Source organism: Aquarana catesbeiana, linkage group LG04 (genome assembly GCF_042186555.1).
Source record: "Aquarana catesbeiana isolate 2022-GZ linkage group LG04, ASM4218655v1, whole genome shotgun sequence".
Lineage (NCBI taxonomy): Eukaryota > Metazoa > Chordata > Amphibia > Anura > Ranidae > Aquarana > Aquarana catesbeiana.
Genome location: NC_133327.1, coordinates 626,131,277 through 626,147,878, shown reverse-complemented (window position 1 = coordinate 626,147,878; position 16,602 = coordinate 626,131,277). Strand labels below are relative to the sequence as shown.

At 42.1% G+C, this 16,602-nt stretch overlaps 1 protein-coding gene across 2 annotated transcripts in view; it reads right to left on the bottom strand.

The window, feature by feature from the left end:
- Window positions 1–16,602, bottom strand: part of TAF1A (TATA-box binding protein associated factor, RNA polymerase I subunit A) — a 64,994-nt gene that overhangs the window by 34,357 nt on the left and 14,035 nt on the right. For both annotated transcript variants that reach the window (XM_073628347.1, XM_073628348.1), the window contains exons 6-8: window positions 10,343–10,541; window positions 4,518–4,648; window positions 2,720–2,878 (exon numbers count right to left, since the gene is read on the bottom strand). In XM_073628347.1, the coding sequence (XP_073484448.1) occupies window positions 2,720–2,878; window positions 4,518–4,648; window positions 10,343–10,541 (489 nt within the window). The remainder of the gene's footprint in view (window positions 1–2,719; window positions 2,879–4,517; window positions 4,649–10,342; window positions 10,542–16,602) is intronic.

Here is a 16,602-nt window from a genome sequence, read left to right as displayed (position 1 = left end):
TAATATTCACTCCCTGTTAGGCTTCATTATTTTGTTATTTTCGCCGGATTTTTTGACCCACGGCATATATGTTTTACACAATGTTTGTTTTTACCACCTTTGCTGACACTGCTTTTCATGGCCAGAGCGCTATGACTCATTTCCGGCCCTCTCCGTCCAACTACGGCTCTCCATATAGGGAGTTTACATGCCGTTGTGGACAGGAGGTTGGGCTTTCTCTGGCTATGTGGGCGGTAATGTGGGCGGACCTTCAATGAGGCCGGCCGCACTTTTAATAGACATAGATGCGAGATCCGGGGGCGTGGTGTTGTGGTGCCTCGACCTATACGATCCACCGCCCAAAGCGAGGCGTGGTGCGCGGGCGAACTTCCTGTTTGTGAGTTCCGCTTCCGCGCATGGCTCCAGGGTCTGACCGAGGGAAAAAGAAGGGGGCGGAGCGTGATGACGCTCTGTCCCATACAATCTGGCCGGGCCGAGAAGGAGGCTTGGCTTTAACCCCGAATACTTCCGGACCGGCCGGCTACAATATCAGCATTTTTTACATTTTTTACTTCTGACTATGTATCTTTTGATTGGCGATATAAACATCGCCTACTGTTTCTATGATACATTTTATATATAGTATGTACACACTAATTTGAGAACCGGAAGTGACGTCAGTCGGCCACTTCCTGTGTTGTGACACTCCCAGTGGGGGTCATTTTTAGTTTAAATAGCGGTGGGATAGGGGGGGTCCACACCCCAGATGAAGGCTTGGCAGCCGAAACATGTTGGGTGGATTCCCTATGATCACCGCGTTTGACATTATTTGAGCTGTTTATGATCATATACCATGTGAGTGTTTTTTTTTATTTGTTCCATTAAATGTATGCTTTTTAAACGATATTATGCCATGTGAGTTTTTTTCCTCTCATGGTTTTTAAATAAACATCCGGTGGGTCTGTGGATACGTCTGGACGGTTTGAGCTGTTGAGATCTTCCCCCCTCCTTGAATTGAAGTTGTGGATACCCGATGTTTTATCCTGCCAGCCTTGGCGGCTAAACAAGCGTTTTGAGACTTGTAAGACGTATGTCTTTTCAAGTCCCCTACTTCCGGTAAGCCTCCGCAGATGATTTGGTGATGGTCCTGTTACCTATTCAAGACGTCACATTTCATTTGGTGTTTTACCTCCTCACCCATCAGTGACATTCCGTTGTTGTTTTCATCAGTTAATCCTCAAAGACTGTTGGTGGTGGTTTTTGATTTTCACCAGGAACACAATTTTAATTATTTATAGACTTTTCTTTGGGTTGATTTCCCATCTAATTATAATTTGGTCCTGTCTTCACATTTTACTGGTGTATTGTTGATATTATTATGTTTTACATATCATTTTGTATTATATAGTGCACTTTTTGTATAGAGTCACTTTTATTTCATTTTTGAAGTATTTTTCATGTTCATTTTTTGGCCATTGAAAGATGGTTCCAACTTAAGTTTTTTTGTTTATACACATAGCGCTACACGTTATATATATTTGTCGATCCAATTACTTCTGTCTTTGTCTTAGAGGTGTGTTAGCTGCTTATTGTGTAATTACCTTTATAACATCACTGGAGTAGCGCTGTACCCACCCCCCATTTTGATTCCATTACACACACATATGTATACACTCCACAGAACTTACCTGACTCCAACTAGCTTAGCGAGATACAAACCCCAATGGGACCCTTCCTACCCTAAATGTAAAGATGTAACAGGTTTCTTTTATTAACTCATCTGGTCTTGTCCTACCATCCAGAGCTACTGGGAAAAATGGATTAAATGGGCTCTCCTTTACCACTCTGCCCCAAACAATGCCTATTGGGGATACTCCGAGCAAGAACAGGATAAACACCATCATATCCTTATGCAGGAAACACTATATGCTGCTAGGCTTCTGATCATCCCGAAGCTGATAGATAGATAGATAGATAGATAGATAGATAGATAGATAGATAGATAGATACACATACACACACACACAGCCCAACGAAATACCATAAAATTGGGGGTCGCTGGCATCTACATCCACAGAGCAGGATAGGAGAGCAGACTGATTAATGATACTGTTAAAACATACAAAGTACCTGAAGATATTTATACATGTTCCTATTGACTAATTGATAGCAGAATATAGCGCTCTACTTTTGACTTAGCCATAGCACGATGCGGTGTATGCTTACTTGTGAAAAACACTGAGGTATGCTGTAATCTGTATATTATGAACGCTTACTTCTTTTGTAAGGCTGTATTTTGTCTAACATGAAGCTTATGTTGTGCTCCAAAGTGGTCAGTACACATTGGAGGAGAAGGTAGAAAAAGAAAGAAGAAAATTATATATATATATATATATATATATATATATATATATATATATATATATATCCACTTTAAGGCCTTTTCTGGCACTTTTACATGAAAAAAAAAAAATTTGTTTTGCTAGAAAATTACTTGGAACCCTCAAACAAGATGGGGGGGTGGGGGGTGACCATGTTGCAATCCACAGGCACTCATGCATGAAGCTATCACTAGCATCCCTGCATAGAGGAGATATAGAGGGAAGATGATATACTCTTGCTACATATCGAGGCCTCTAATATAGAAGTATAAAAAAAAAAAAAAAAAAAAAAAAAAATGATAAAAATAATATTGCTGCCAAGGCTACAGTTACACACAATTAGACATATCTATACTCACTTTTAATACTTTTATAAGTGCTTCATCGGAATCCCCTCTCCTCTTCTTGAACTCATACAGGTATACGTGGGCATTGGGGTTCGCTGGGTTCTTGTTGTTGTAGGCATATTCTATCAAAACCTGTTCAGCCTCTTCTTCATTCCCCGAGGATTCTAGGAGCTGAAACAAGGCATACAATGGATTAAGTAAAATAAAGGACCAAAGATCACGATACATACAGTAACATTAGTCCATGCCAATATGCTCTGGCAGTGCAAATGTTTATGTTCCTATTGGTACCAAATCTTTAAATCAATTTCTGAAAGTGCCAGAATGCCATTAACTCCCTCCCCTGAAGTGGCCTTTCCACACACACACACAAAAATAATATTATTATTATTAAGTTTGCTATGCAAAAATCATAAAAACACATCAAATTCCATCTAAACTAGTCCCAACGGTTCTCAAACATAAAGAGAGAGGTTTGGGGTTTCTTTGAAATTGCAGTAGGGTTTTTTACTTCTGTACAAAAAGTTCAAAATCAAATCTTCCGGGCAACCAGGGCCAATTCTGCCTTATAGGGGGGCAAGGACAGTTAAATAATGTTCCTTAGATTAAAATATCCCTGTATAATGCACAATACATATTATGATATTTAAGAAGTGACTACCAAATACATGCAGATTTTAAAACTAAAAACCAACAAAGATTTGAGCAAAATGTTGCACTACTTTTATAGCAGTTTGGTTCCAGAAGTACAGATTCAGAGTAGGTGAACTGTATAAGCCCAGACAGAGTGCACTATTCCACCAATGTAAAATGCACAAACTGTGCAAGAACAGCAACAGCCAGGACCCATTTCGCAGAGAGGAAAACCTGGAACCTGATTGTACATGACAATGGGTTTTATTTACAAAAGCTGGAGTGCACAAAATTAGGCTCACTTGTGCATAGAAACCAATCAGCTTCTAACCTCAGCTTGTTCAATTAAGCTTTGGCAATAAAACCTGGAAGCCGATTGGTTTCTATGCAGAATTGAGCCTGATCTTGCACTTACTGGCTTTAGTAAATCAACCCCCATGTGTTACTGAAAGTCAATGTTATGTGTGAACAGTTGTACACCACTTACTGAACACAATGCCTACCTAGGCTGTGGCCATATAGGTTGCATTAAACTGCAACCCTGTAAAAAAAACCCATTATTGCAATGATCAGCCTTAAAAAAAAAAAAAAAAAAAAAAAAACTTAACCATCAGCTTGTCATTACTTGGCAGTTAAGGTCTCTGCTGTGCACACCTGCCCTCTTAAGAAAAAATTAAGCATAGAAGGTTGCCATCTCCGATTTCTGTGCATGACAGTGTGACGACTCTGATGTCAGAATACACTGATCAGTGCTGCAGTTAATTGGGTAAAGACACCAATTGAACACAAAGTTTCCCACAATTCCATTCAAATGGAGATCACTAGGTGACTCCTCTCAACCAGGAAAGGCCATAAAATAGATAGAAATTGACCTGGTCCCTGCTGAACCAGACAAATTCCAGTCCATCTATAGCCTAACTTTAGTTTTGCCATGCTTATCTTGATCATCAGTCCTTGCTCGGTTTACAGGGAACCTGGGTTTTCTTAGGCCCGACCTGACCATCGGTTAGCTGACTTGGCCATTTCCTTTTGTTTCACGACTATCTGTCTGAGGACTTACACCCTCCGTCTGTTCTGCCTGACATTGGCTGCTGCCCCTGGCAACTTTGTGACAGTTGCCGATACATATAACATTGGATTCTTACCTTCATTAAAGTGATCAGTTTAGAGAACTTACATTCACAAAGTTGAGTATGAAGGGGTCCCAAACTCCAGGAAAGTGGAGTATTTCTTGAAAGGTGATGCTGGCCTGTCTGAAGAATCCACTCATATCCTTAGTGGCAGATGCCTGAGAATTTAAATCCATCTCTAGGGAAAAAATAAAATTTCCTTCATTTGTAGCTTCATACCAACACAATATGCACAAAAAACAGGACTATCAATAATATTCATCCCAGGCAAGCAACATTTAAAAAGTTTTTTGTTTAAGAATCCCAAAAAAATAAAAGTAAGTATACTCACCTAGGTGGATGCAGCATTTGTCCCCTGCCAACTCGAAGCCCGAGAACTGACCAATTAATTACCACTGATCGCTCAGCACTCGGTCTTCAGGCTGCTCTGCTCCTCCAGGGCTCGCTGTCATGCTGGGCTTTGGAGGGAACTTGACCAGCTGGCTCATGTGCTCAACGGCTCGCTGGAAAAGCTGAGCCAACTGCCAGTCCAGGCATTTGGGTAAATTCCTGACCATTTGGTCACAATCTTTTTGGAGCCTGGACCAGCTCTGATGTCAGCCGCTTCAACGGAAGACGAGTCAAAGGAGTGCAGAACAAACTGCACTCCTGTGATCCATAGAAGTACACCCAAAAAAGCTTTGGCTACATGTCTCCTTTAAAAAGTTTGCTCACTTTCCCTGCCTTGGGGGAAAAAAAAAAAGTAATAATAAAAATAAAAAGATCTGCATCTTAATACATTAAATTATTATCAACATCTGAGAAAAGCACTATTGATGTTTGGAAGCATTTATAGCCATTTAATTAACCCCCGGGATGCCTTCTTGTCATAGGTATATAGGCTTTAGTTTCTTGAAGATGAACACCAGGCAAACAGCTAAGTGGACAGTTAAAATCCCAAATAGGGGTTTTAAACTGATAATGTTTTTTTTCTGTCCATCCAGCCCTAATATATACACAGCTCAGTCAGGTGACTGACAGCACTTACAGATAAGGAGTAAAGTGGTATCCTCTCTCCAGCCCCAACCTGCTGACAGTGAAAGGAGTAGGAGGGAACTGCTGCCGTCATCCCACTGTCATCTCCCATCAGCATTTTATTAACACAATGTGGTTTATTTACTAAAGCTGAAGAGTGCAAAATCAGGCTCACTTCTGCATAGAAATTTTATTGCCAAAACCTAATTGAACAAGCTGAGGTTAGAAGCTGATTGGCTACCATGAACAGCTGCACCAGATTCTGACTGCACAAGCTTTAGTAAATCTACCCAATCGTCTTGCAGCACACTTTACACCAGTCCTACCCCTTTCTCTCCCAGTTTAACCACTTCAGCTCCAGGTTTACCCCACTTCATGACAAGGCCATTTTTTTGCAATACAGCACTGCGTTACTTTAACCACTTCAATACCAGGCACTTTCCCCCCCTTCCTGCCCAAGCCAATTTTCAGCGCTGTCACTTTTTAACCACTTGACAACTGGGCACTTAAACCCCCTTCCTAACCAGACCAATTTTCAGCTTTTAGTGCTCTCACATTTTGAATGACAATTACTCAGTCATGCAACACTGTATCTTTATGAAATTTTTGTCCTTTTTTTCACACAAATAGAGCTTTCTTTTGGTGGTATTTAATCACTGCTGGGTTCTTTATTTTTTGCGCCGTAAAAGAAAAAAGACCGAAAAATCTGTAAAAAAATACATTTTTCTTCATTTCTGTTATAATATTTTGCAAATTAGTAATTTTTCTTCATATATTTTGGCCAAAATTTATACCGCTACATATCTTTGGTAAAAATAACCCAAATCGGTGGATATTATTTGGTCTTTTTGAAAGTTATAGAGTCCAAAAGCTATGGTGCGCATATCTGAAAATTGATCACACCTGAATTACTGACGGCCTATCTAATTTCTTGAGACCCTAACATGCCAGAAAAGTACAAATACCCCCCAAATGACCCCTTTTTGGAAAGAAGACATTCCAAGGTATTTAGAAAGATGCATGGTGAGTTTTTTGAAGTTGTCATTTTTTCCCACAATTCTTTGCAAAATCAAGGTTTTTTTTTTACTTTTTTTTTTTCCACAAAATTGTCATATTAGCAGGGTATTTCTCACAGACCGCATATGCATACCACAAATTACACCCCAAAACACATTCTGCTATTACTCCCGAGTACGGTGATACCACATGTGTGAGACTTTTACACAGCGTGGCCACATACAGAGGCCCAACATGCAGGGGAGCACCTTCAGGCGTTCTGGAGCACCCAGGCCAATTCTGACATTTCTCTCCTACATGTAAAAATCATCATTTATTAGCTAGAAAATTACATAGAACCCCAAAACATTATATATGTTTTTTTAGCAAAGACCCTGGAGAATACAATGGCGGCCGTTGCAACTTTTTATCTCGCACGGTATTTGCGCAGCAATTTTTTTAACGCGTTTTTTTTTGGAAAAAAAAATGTTTTGTGCTTTACAAAAACCAAAACAGTAAAGTTAGCCCAATGTTTTTGCATAATGTGAAAGATGAAGTTACGCCGAGTAAATAGATACCCAACATGTCACCCTTCAAAATTGCACGCGCTTGTGGAATGGCGCCAAACTTTGCTACTCAAAAATCCCCATAGGCGACGCTTTAAAATTTTTTACTGGTTACATGTTTTGAGTTACAGAGGAGGTCTAGGGCCAAAATTATTGCTCTCGCTCTACCAATCGCAGCGATACCTCACATGTGTGGTTTGAACACCGTTTTCATATGTGGGCGGGACTTACGTATGCGTTCGCTTCTGCATGCGAGCACACGGGGACAGGGGCGCTTTAAAAAATTTTTTTTTTTTTTTTTATTGTTCATTTTACTTTATTTATTTTAGTTTGATGCTTTTTTCCAAAAAAATAAATTTTTGACCACTTTTATTCCTATTACAAGGAATATAAACATCCTTGTAATAGGAATATGGCATGACAGGTCCTCTTTACAGTGAGATATGGGGTCAATAAGACCCCACATCTCACCTCTAGGCTGGGAAGCCTGAAATTAAAAAAAAAAAAAAAAAAAAAAAAAAAAAAAAGATCCTGGCTTCGATCGTAGCGGTGAGTCGGTAGAAGCACCGCAAGGCGGCGGGAAGGGGGGACGTCCCCTCTCGCCTCCCGTAAGAACGATCAAGCAGTGGAACAGCTGCTATGATCGTTCTCATGGTGTAGGGAATCGCCGGCTGAAAAAGCTGATATCTGAATGATGCCTGTAGCTGCAACCATCATTCAGATATCTCCGCACAAAGTCAAGGACGTTGTATGACGGCCGGCGGGCGGGAAGTGGTTAAAACGCTTTTTTTTTTTTAACACAAAGTTGTCCATTTATACAATATTTCTACCACATAACATGTACATGCCAAAAATGACACCCCAAAATAGATTCTCCTACTTCTCCTGAGTACGGCGATACCCCATGTGTGAGACTTCCACAGCCTGGCCACATACAGAGGGCGAGTACAGCTGAGCATGGCTCAACATGGCAGGATATGGCGGGGTATTGCGGGGTATGGCAGAGTATGGCGGGGTATTGCGGGGTATGGCAGAGTATGGCGGGGTATGGCGGAGTATGGCGGGGTATGGCGGGGTATGGCGGAGTATGGCAGAGTATGGCAGAGTATGGCAGAGTATGGCAGAGTATGGCGGGGTATGGCGGGGGCATGGCAGAGTATGGCGGGGTATGGCGGGGGCATGGCAGAGTATGGCGGGGGGCATTGCAGAGTATGGCGGGGGGCATTGCAGAGTATGGCGGGGGGCATTGCAGAGTATTGTGGGGGCATTGCAGAGTATTGCACAGCATTGCAGAGTATTGTGGGGGCATTGCAGAGTATTGCACAGCATTGCAGAGTATTGTGGGGGTATTGCAGAGTATTGCACAGCATTGCAGAGTATTGTGGGGGCATTGCAGAGTATTGTGGGGGTATTGCAGAGTATTGTGGGGGTATTGCAGAGTATTGTGGGGGTATTGCAGAGTATTGTGGGGGTATTGCAGAGTATTGCACAGCATTGCAGAGTATTGTGCTGGTATTGCAGAGTATTGCACAGCATTGCAGAGTATTGTGCTGGTATTGCAGAGTATTGCACAGCATTAGTAGTGGGGATGGCTGAGCATGGATGGATGGATGTCTCTGTGCAGCGCTGAGGGCACTACACATACAGCCCACAGCGCTGCAGACATCCATCCATCCCCCTCCCCGCTCACAGTGTACCGATCGGTACACAGGAGGGGAGGAGAGGAACCGGCGTCATCAGATGACGCCGGTCTGTTTACATGTGATCGCGCTGTCATTTGACGGCTCGATCACATGGTAAACGGCCGCGATCAGCGGCCATTTACCGGGATCCGTGATGCGCCGGGTCCCCTGGACCCGGCGGTCACGGATGTGTTCGGGTGCGCGCCCCAGGGGGCGCGCGAGAGGGGAATTCTGGGAGGACGTCATAGTACGTCCACCCAGAGTTATGCAGCCGTCATTCGGCTATGGGCCGGTTGGTAAGTGGTTAAATTACAATTGCATGGTCATGCTACACTGTACCCAAACAACATTTTTATCATTTTGCTCCCACAAATAGAGTTTTTTGGTGGTATTTGATCACCTCTGCGGTTTTAATTTCTTGCTAAAGAAAATTATATTATATAAATAAACATTTTGGAAAAAAAAAAAGTGTTTCGGTTATACAATTTTGTAAATAAGTAAGTTTTCGCCTTCACTGATGAGGATGCACCGATAAGGCGGCAACGATATGCAGCACTGATGGGCATTACTGATAGCACTGATTGACATCTGACTGGTGGTCCAGGGTGGTATACCTGGTGGGTGTCCTTTGTGGGCATCCCTGGTGGTCCAGGCAGCATCCCTGGTGGTCCTGGGCGGGCTGCACTGATAATCGGCTCTCCTCTACTCACGTCTGACAGATGCGAGTGAGGAAAAGCTGATAATGGCTCTTCCGGTTTACCACTGATTGGACACATCTGATCACGTGGTAAAGAGCCTCCCTGTTAAAGGTTCATTACCGAGATCGGTGTGTCAGACTGACATACAACACCACCGATCGCCCCGCCTGGGCGCGCGATCGCAGCTTATCCTGCTGGACATCATGACACCCAGTCAGGATAACTGAACCACCGCCCGGCCTTCATTTTGCTATAGGCCGTGCGGGAAGTGGTTAACGGACAATAGAGTTTTCTTTTGGTGGTATTTAATCAACTCTGCGGTTTTTATTTTTTGCGCTATAAACAAAAAGACCAACAATTTTAAAATAAAAAAAAAAAAAAAACACAATTTTTTTTACTTTCTGCTATAAACACACCCAATATAAGAAAAATAAATGATAATAAAATTTCTTCATCAGTTTAGGTCAATTTGTATTCTGCCACATATATTTTTGGTAAAAAAAATAATATAAAATAAAATTCAATAAGCGTATATATCAATTTGGTTTGCACAAAAGTTAGTGTCTATAAACTAAGATTTTTATGGAATTTTTTTTTTTTTGATCAATAGTAATGGCGGCCATCATCGACTAAACGGGAATGTGATCACTTAAAAAAAAAAAAAAAAAAAAAAAAGGGAAATAAAAAATTAACAAAAAAATTTAACAAATACAGAGCTGCACCGACTTGTGTCCTTCATATCAGGCCTGGAGTTGAGCTTTAAACTATTGTAAAACTTATCAGGTACCTAAACACCAGACACCCTCCACCCCCAAATCTAAGCAATATTTAAAACAAAAAAAAAAAAAAAAAAAAAAAAGCAGCATTGTGTTTATTGCACAGTCAGGATACAGACAAGAAGAAAGTGACAGATTACCACTTTGAGTAACTGCAGCTCTTTTGTCCAGCCATGAATAGTAGTCGAGCACAGCTCTGTACGCTTGCACCAGTTTCAGGAGTTCATTTTGTGAGATGGAAGTCTTGCCAAACCTCCAGCTCTCGGTGGCAGCCAATGTCCTGTATGCTTCCTCAGTCTGACCGTTGCAAAGAAGGGAGTACACCTGCTCCAGGCTTATCTGAAACACGACACAAGCACATTTCACCAATTCCTATGCATGAAACGTTACAATTTCTGCCACATATGCCCTTCCACAACAGATAGACCCATTAGCCTTAAAACCCCCTAGTTGGACCCAGTAGAATTTAGATTTTTTTCCATACACACAATTATATACATTTTTATGAGACAGAGACAGATAGAGAATAAATATATATATATATATACACACACACACACACACACACTTCAAGTCAACGAGTAATGGCTTAACTTCCTAGATAAACGGTCCCACACACCCAATGCATATACAGAGCCCTGAATGTGTGTTCAGAGCTGCATGGCACTAGTAGCTTCAGTCCTTTTGAAGAAAAGATAGCCAGCCACTTTCGTTGGTGCACTTAAACTCCTGGATAGCAGCGCCAAACACCACAAGTGAAACAGGCAGGATCTTCCTCAGCAAGTTGAGAGGACGTTGAGAGGACAATGTCTGTATACAGTGTCCCAGAAATGGATAGCCTCATACATTATCCCTGTGGTACTACAAGTGTCAGCAAAATGACTACCAACAATGATGTCTATATACAGTGTTCAAATAACTCCTTCTGTGGTGCAGTGTCCCTTTACACTGAGATAGGCAAAATGCCCTCTCACCAAATCCTGTGGTCAAGGCCCAAACAAACATTCTGCAACAGCAGGCTTTCCTGGTGACCCGACTAGTCACCTCACACTGGAGCACTTCACCCTCGATTCAGGTGCACCTAGATCTGCACCTAGGATCCCACTTTCTCAGGCTGGACGTCCCGACTGGCGATGGAGGCCTGAATCACACAGGAAGATCTGAGAAACAGCATCTCGCCTTTAGGTCTGATCTCTTTCACTCTTTCACTGCCTCATGGCAACTGAATATCTCTTCAAGAATTAAAATGGAGTCTTAACCCACACAGAAAGCTGGTCTTGGTAGTTTCTGTCACTATAAAAGGCTATGGGGACGGAGGGAGGGGCCTGATGTGGGCGTCGGACATGAACAGCTGCTGAGCTTGTGAGCTAGCTGAGCTCCCCACGGCATGAGGCGATAAGACCCAGATATCCCCCCATATCCCCAGAGCAACCGTGATAGGAATCCCCACTGAGGACACACGACGGTCCCCATCACCTCCGCTGCTACTGGCGGTGAGGTGGTCAGAGGCCGGTACTAGAGGCAGTTGCCGCGGAGAGCGGGAGAGCTGCGGCCGGACGGATAGGGCCAAAAGAAGCCCCCGGCTGCTGGGAGAAAAGGCGGAGGTGAGGAGGCGGCAGCATATGTCACGAGCCCCTTGCGACCGAAACCGAGAGCCTCCAGCTGACAAGAGGAACAAGGGCCCATAATTATAAAGCTACGGAAAGTTAAAAGACATTGCAAAGCATCTGGGGACCCACCAAAGAATAGGAGCAGAAGTGAAGCGCCAAAGGGAGAGTCTAAATACAATCTTTAATATATCTAAACTATATAAAATAGTGGAAACTTATGACTGAAAGTATGGAACTGACTCACCCCAACGGCATATGCTAGTACTCTATAACCTGTACAGGGCTGATGGGACAATAACTTTATAAAGTGTACTAAACGCTGCTGCTCCGGCGGACCAGGGAAGGACCAGGAAAAAGGGAATTTTTATAAGGAGCCCTGAGAGAACATAAATCCAGATAACACTACATAGTGAAGTAAAAGTAACTCCCGCTATTAGGCATACCAGTTGCAGTATCTATACCACTGCCCGGAGTATCTGAGCACACTAGTTAAGCGAAATGAGAGGCAAGCCAGTCAGGGGGGCAGGAGCAAACCCCCCAAGTGAGTGTGAGCCCGGGCTCCATTAAAACATATATGTCACAGGAAGGTGGCAAAGATTGCCCAGGCAAACAGATGGGGGCTAAGAGTAAAGCACCTGAGGTCTCGCTAAAAAACAGGCAGAGAAAACAAGGGGACACAGATACCTCACAGTATGTAATTGAAGAGATAGAAGATGAAGCCCCAATCGAACCTAGACAAAAAAAAAAAAAAGCAACTACCAACTAAAGGAGAAATGACGGAGATGTTTGCGAGCCTGGAACTATCTATAAAGGGCGAAATGGCCGTCCTGCCGAGGACATGAACCAGATCCTAAAAAGGGTTAAGGAAATGGAAGAAAGGGTGGACTCTGATATGGCTGAAATAAGAGAGCTCCAAGAACAGGTGGAACAGATAGAGAAAGACCAGGAGGTACACACTGTACAGACTATAAGAGCAAGAAAAATCGCAATCGTAGAATAAAAAAAAAAAACTCTCAGGATTCGGGGACTAACGGACCTGCAGGGGGAAGATCTACAAGAAAAAAAATGAACAAAGTATTTGGACACATGCTGGGTCTATCAGAAACGGATAAAATAAAGTTTGAAATAATCCATAGGATCAGAAAACCCGCAGAACTGGCAGGAGAAGTCCTGAGAGACGTAATTTGCGAGATTCCACAATTTACAGGATAAAGAGCATATATGGGCTAGCCTAAAATCCAACAAGCCGGCCAGATACAATCAGACCACCTTACAGATATTCCCGGATTTGGCAGCAGAAACCTCGAACAGGAGAAGAATATTAAGACCTTTATTAGAACAACTGAAGACGCACAAGATTCAATACTCGACGAAAAGAGGGACGATCAGCAGCTTTAAGATTCCCAGAAGACACGGCCATATTCTTCAATAGACTTGAGGTCCCACTAGTGGAGATCCCAGGCTGGTGGGAAGCACAGGAGAAAGGTCCAAACCTGACAGAACAGAACTGGTGCCCGATTTTAAAGAAGAATAAGGCAGCGACAAAAAAGAAAAATTTAACAAGACATGAGTTGGTGAGGGAACTGGAATGGGGGGGGAGCTGGGGAAAAGAATTAAAAAAAAAAAAAAAGAAGAACCGTAGGGCCGGTAGTAGTAGTAGTAGTAGAAGGGCCACGGATCCTATTGCCACTGGAAATGGGGGGATGGGGGTATGGAAGGGAGGGTTATTAGGGATACCTCTCTGATTCGAAAATAAAAATGGAGTAGGAGGAGTACTGACATGCCTTGGAGCGAGGATAGGAACTGGGGTGGAGAGAGCATTGCTCCAGGATGATAACATTGAATTTAACGTCATATAATGTACGTGGGTTAAATTCTCCTGTAAAGAGATTTAACATAAGAGAATTAAAACATCGCAAGGTAGATGTAATCTTCTTGCAGGAGACACATTTTTCCCCATGATTTGAACTGTAAAATAATTTCAAACGATTTTCCAGAATGGTACTATGGGGATTCCTCAACAAAAAACGGGCTAAGGGAGTGGCCATAGGATTTGCCAAGGGAGTAAGGTTTATCCTTGACAGGAGAGAGGCAGACCCGGAGGGGCACTTCCTATTCCTGAGGGGTAAACTAAATGAAGTGGAGTACTCCCTGGCAAATATATATTGCCCAAACAAAAATCCAATAAAACATGTAATGGGTGTGATAGAGAAGTTTATGGATTTCAAGAGAGGAGGAGCTATTATGGCAGGCGATTTTAATTTTTATATGGAACCAGGAATTGATAGTACGTCCCGTGTGCAGTGGACCGGACTTGCACAGAAGGAGTTAATAAAGAAAACTGCACCAACACCAACTGGTGGACGTATGGAGAATACAACATCCTAAGCCATGTGATTATACATTCCGCTCCTTTGTACCTGGGACGTACTCTAGAATAGATTTTTTCCTGATCAAACATGGGCTGCTAGAGTCAGTACATTTCGAACATCGAAATTATGAGACTCAGACCATGCTCCAATTACAATAAATATAAATGTTGAGGGTGTTCAAAATAGCAACAACATATGTAGACTAAACGAAGGATTTGTTACATGATAAAAGTGGTAGAGGACAGGATAAAGGAAGAACTAGAGCAGTTCTTTAGATTAAAATGATACGGACGACATATCAGGAGCCACAGTCTGGGAAGCTCATGAGGCCTATTTTAGAGGTATTTTGATTGCGATTGGCTCAGCAATGAAAAGGAGAAGGGAGGAAATAGCAGAAATATCTAGAGAAATTTTGGAACTAGAACAGCAACATAAAAATACAGGTAAACAAGAAAAAATAGCGGACACTATAATAAAAAAGGGAGGAATTAAAAGATTTCTTCGAACAGGAAACTCGAATGACCTTCAATAGAATTGAGAGAAAGAAAGGTATCAATGGGGAAATAAGACAGGGAAGCACCTGGCCAAAATATTAAAAAAGAAATTAACAGCAAACTACAGCAAGAAAATACAAACTAGAACCAGGGAATCAGTATATACAACAGCAGAAATTGCAAAGACCTTACAGGTATATTACGGTAATCTATATTCGATCAATCAAAAGCCACACTTGAGAAAGATAAGGATGGGGAAAAAAAAAAAAAAAAAAAAAATCAAAGCATTCCTAGAAGAGTCAGGCCTAAATAAAATATCTGACGATAAACTAAATGTTCTAGGAGGACCCCATATCAGAAGAAGAGATTATAAGGGCTTTAAAAAGACTCACCGAGAGGGAAAAGCCGGGCCCTGACGGCTTAGCGATACTCTACTACAAAAAATTTAAAGATATTTTAATCCCCAAACTGTGCTCTTATTTGAACGGTGTAGGGAGTAAATGGGAGATGAGGAAGGAAGCCCTGGAAGCTGCAATCACCGTAATACCAAAAGAAGCAAAAGATGCCTTACTGTGTTCCAACTACCGACCCATCTCACTGCTAAATGCGGACACGAAGCTATTCGCGAAAGTTTTGGCAACGAGAATGAAAACAGTAATGAACGACCTTGTACATGCTGAACAGGTGGGCTTTACCCCGGGAAGAGAAGGCAGGGATAGCGGCATTAGAACACTCCTGGTGATGCAGAAAATAAAAGAAAGCAGAACCCCTGGACTGCTGCTGTCAATTGCCGCCGAAAAAGCGTTCAACCGGGTTGACTGGGGGGGTTTATGCTGAACACATTAGAGGCAATGGGATTAGGTCCAAAAAGGACTTACTGAATCAAAGCATTATATAACTTCCCTACAGCAAGGGTGAAGGTAAATGGGTCAGTCTCAGGACTTTTTGAAATGTACAACGGCACGAGACAGGGGTGTCCTCTGTCTCCCCTGCTGTTCGTCCTGGCACTGGAACCACTGTTGGCAGGGAATAGACGAAATTCTGACATCAGGGGGATTAATATAGGAGAAGGGGAACACAAACTCTCGGCCTATGCAGATGATATCTTGTTCTATATAACAAACCCTAGGATAACCCTCCCTTAATGAAACATTTAAATACATATGGAGAGATATCACATTTCAAAATGAATCCATCTAAGTCAGAGATTTTAAATATCAACATGAAAAAAAACAAGGAGGAGCAGATATTTCAAAAGGAGTTCCCATTTATTTGGAGGCAAAAAGAGCTAAAATACCTAGGAGTTAAGATAACATCCTCCATAGAAACACTATACTAAACGAACTTCATCCCACTCCTGAATGATATTAAATTAGAACTTAACAAAATTGCATCGAGACAGTTGTCTTGGTTCGGAAGAATTAAATACCTTTAAAATGGTGATCTTACACAAGATCATATACAAGATGCAAATGCTGCCAATCTCCCTCCCACAGGTATACTTCAAAACGTTACAAACCCTACTTCTAAGATTTATTTGGCAGAAAAAGAAGCTGCGCATCAGTTTGACAGGGTTGATAAGGGACATGGGGGCCTAGGGGTACCTGACCTTAAAAACTACTACAATGCCATCTTTCTTTCTAGAGTAATAGAATGGGTTAAAAATAACAAAGAAAAAAGATGGGTTCATTTGAAAAGCACTATTAGTATGGCTTCACTCTGGAAAATAATTTGGATACCGGCACAATTTAGAGAATTAAATGAGAACACACATTAGTAGAACACTGAAAGCACTGGGAATTTGGGATATATGATACACAAAAAGAGAAAAGTGGGGACACAATTCACCATTGATACCACTAAAAGACACCAGGTACTTTGCCCCGAGAATAGGGTCACCGTTTGGAAACTGGATTAAGAAAGA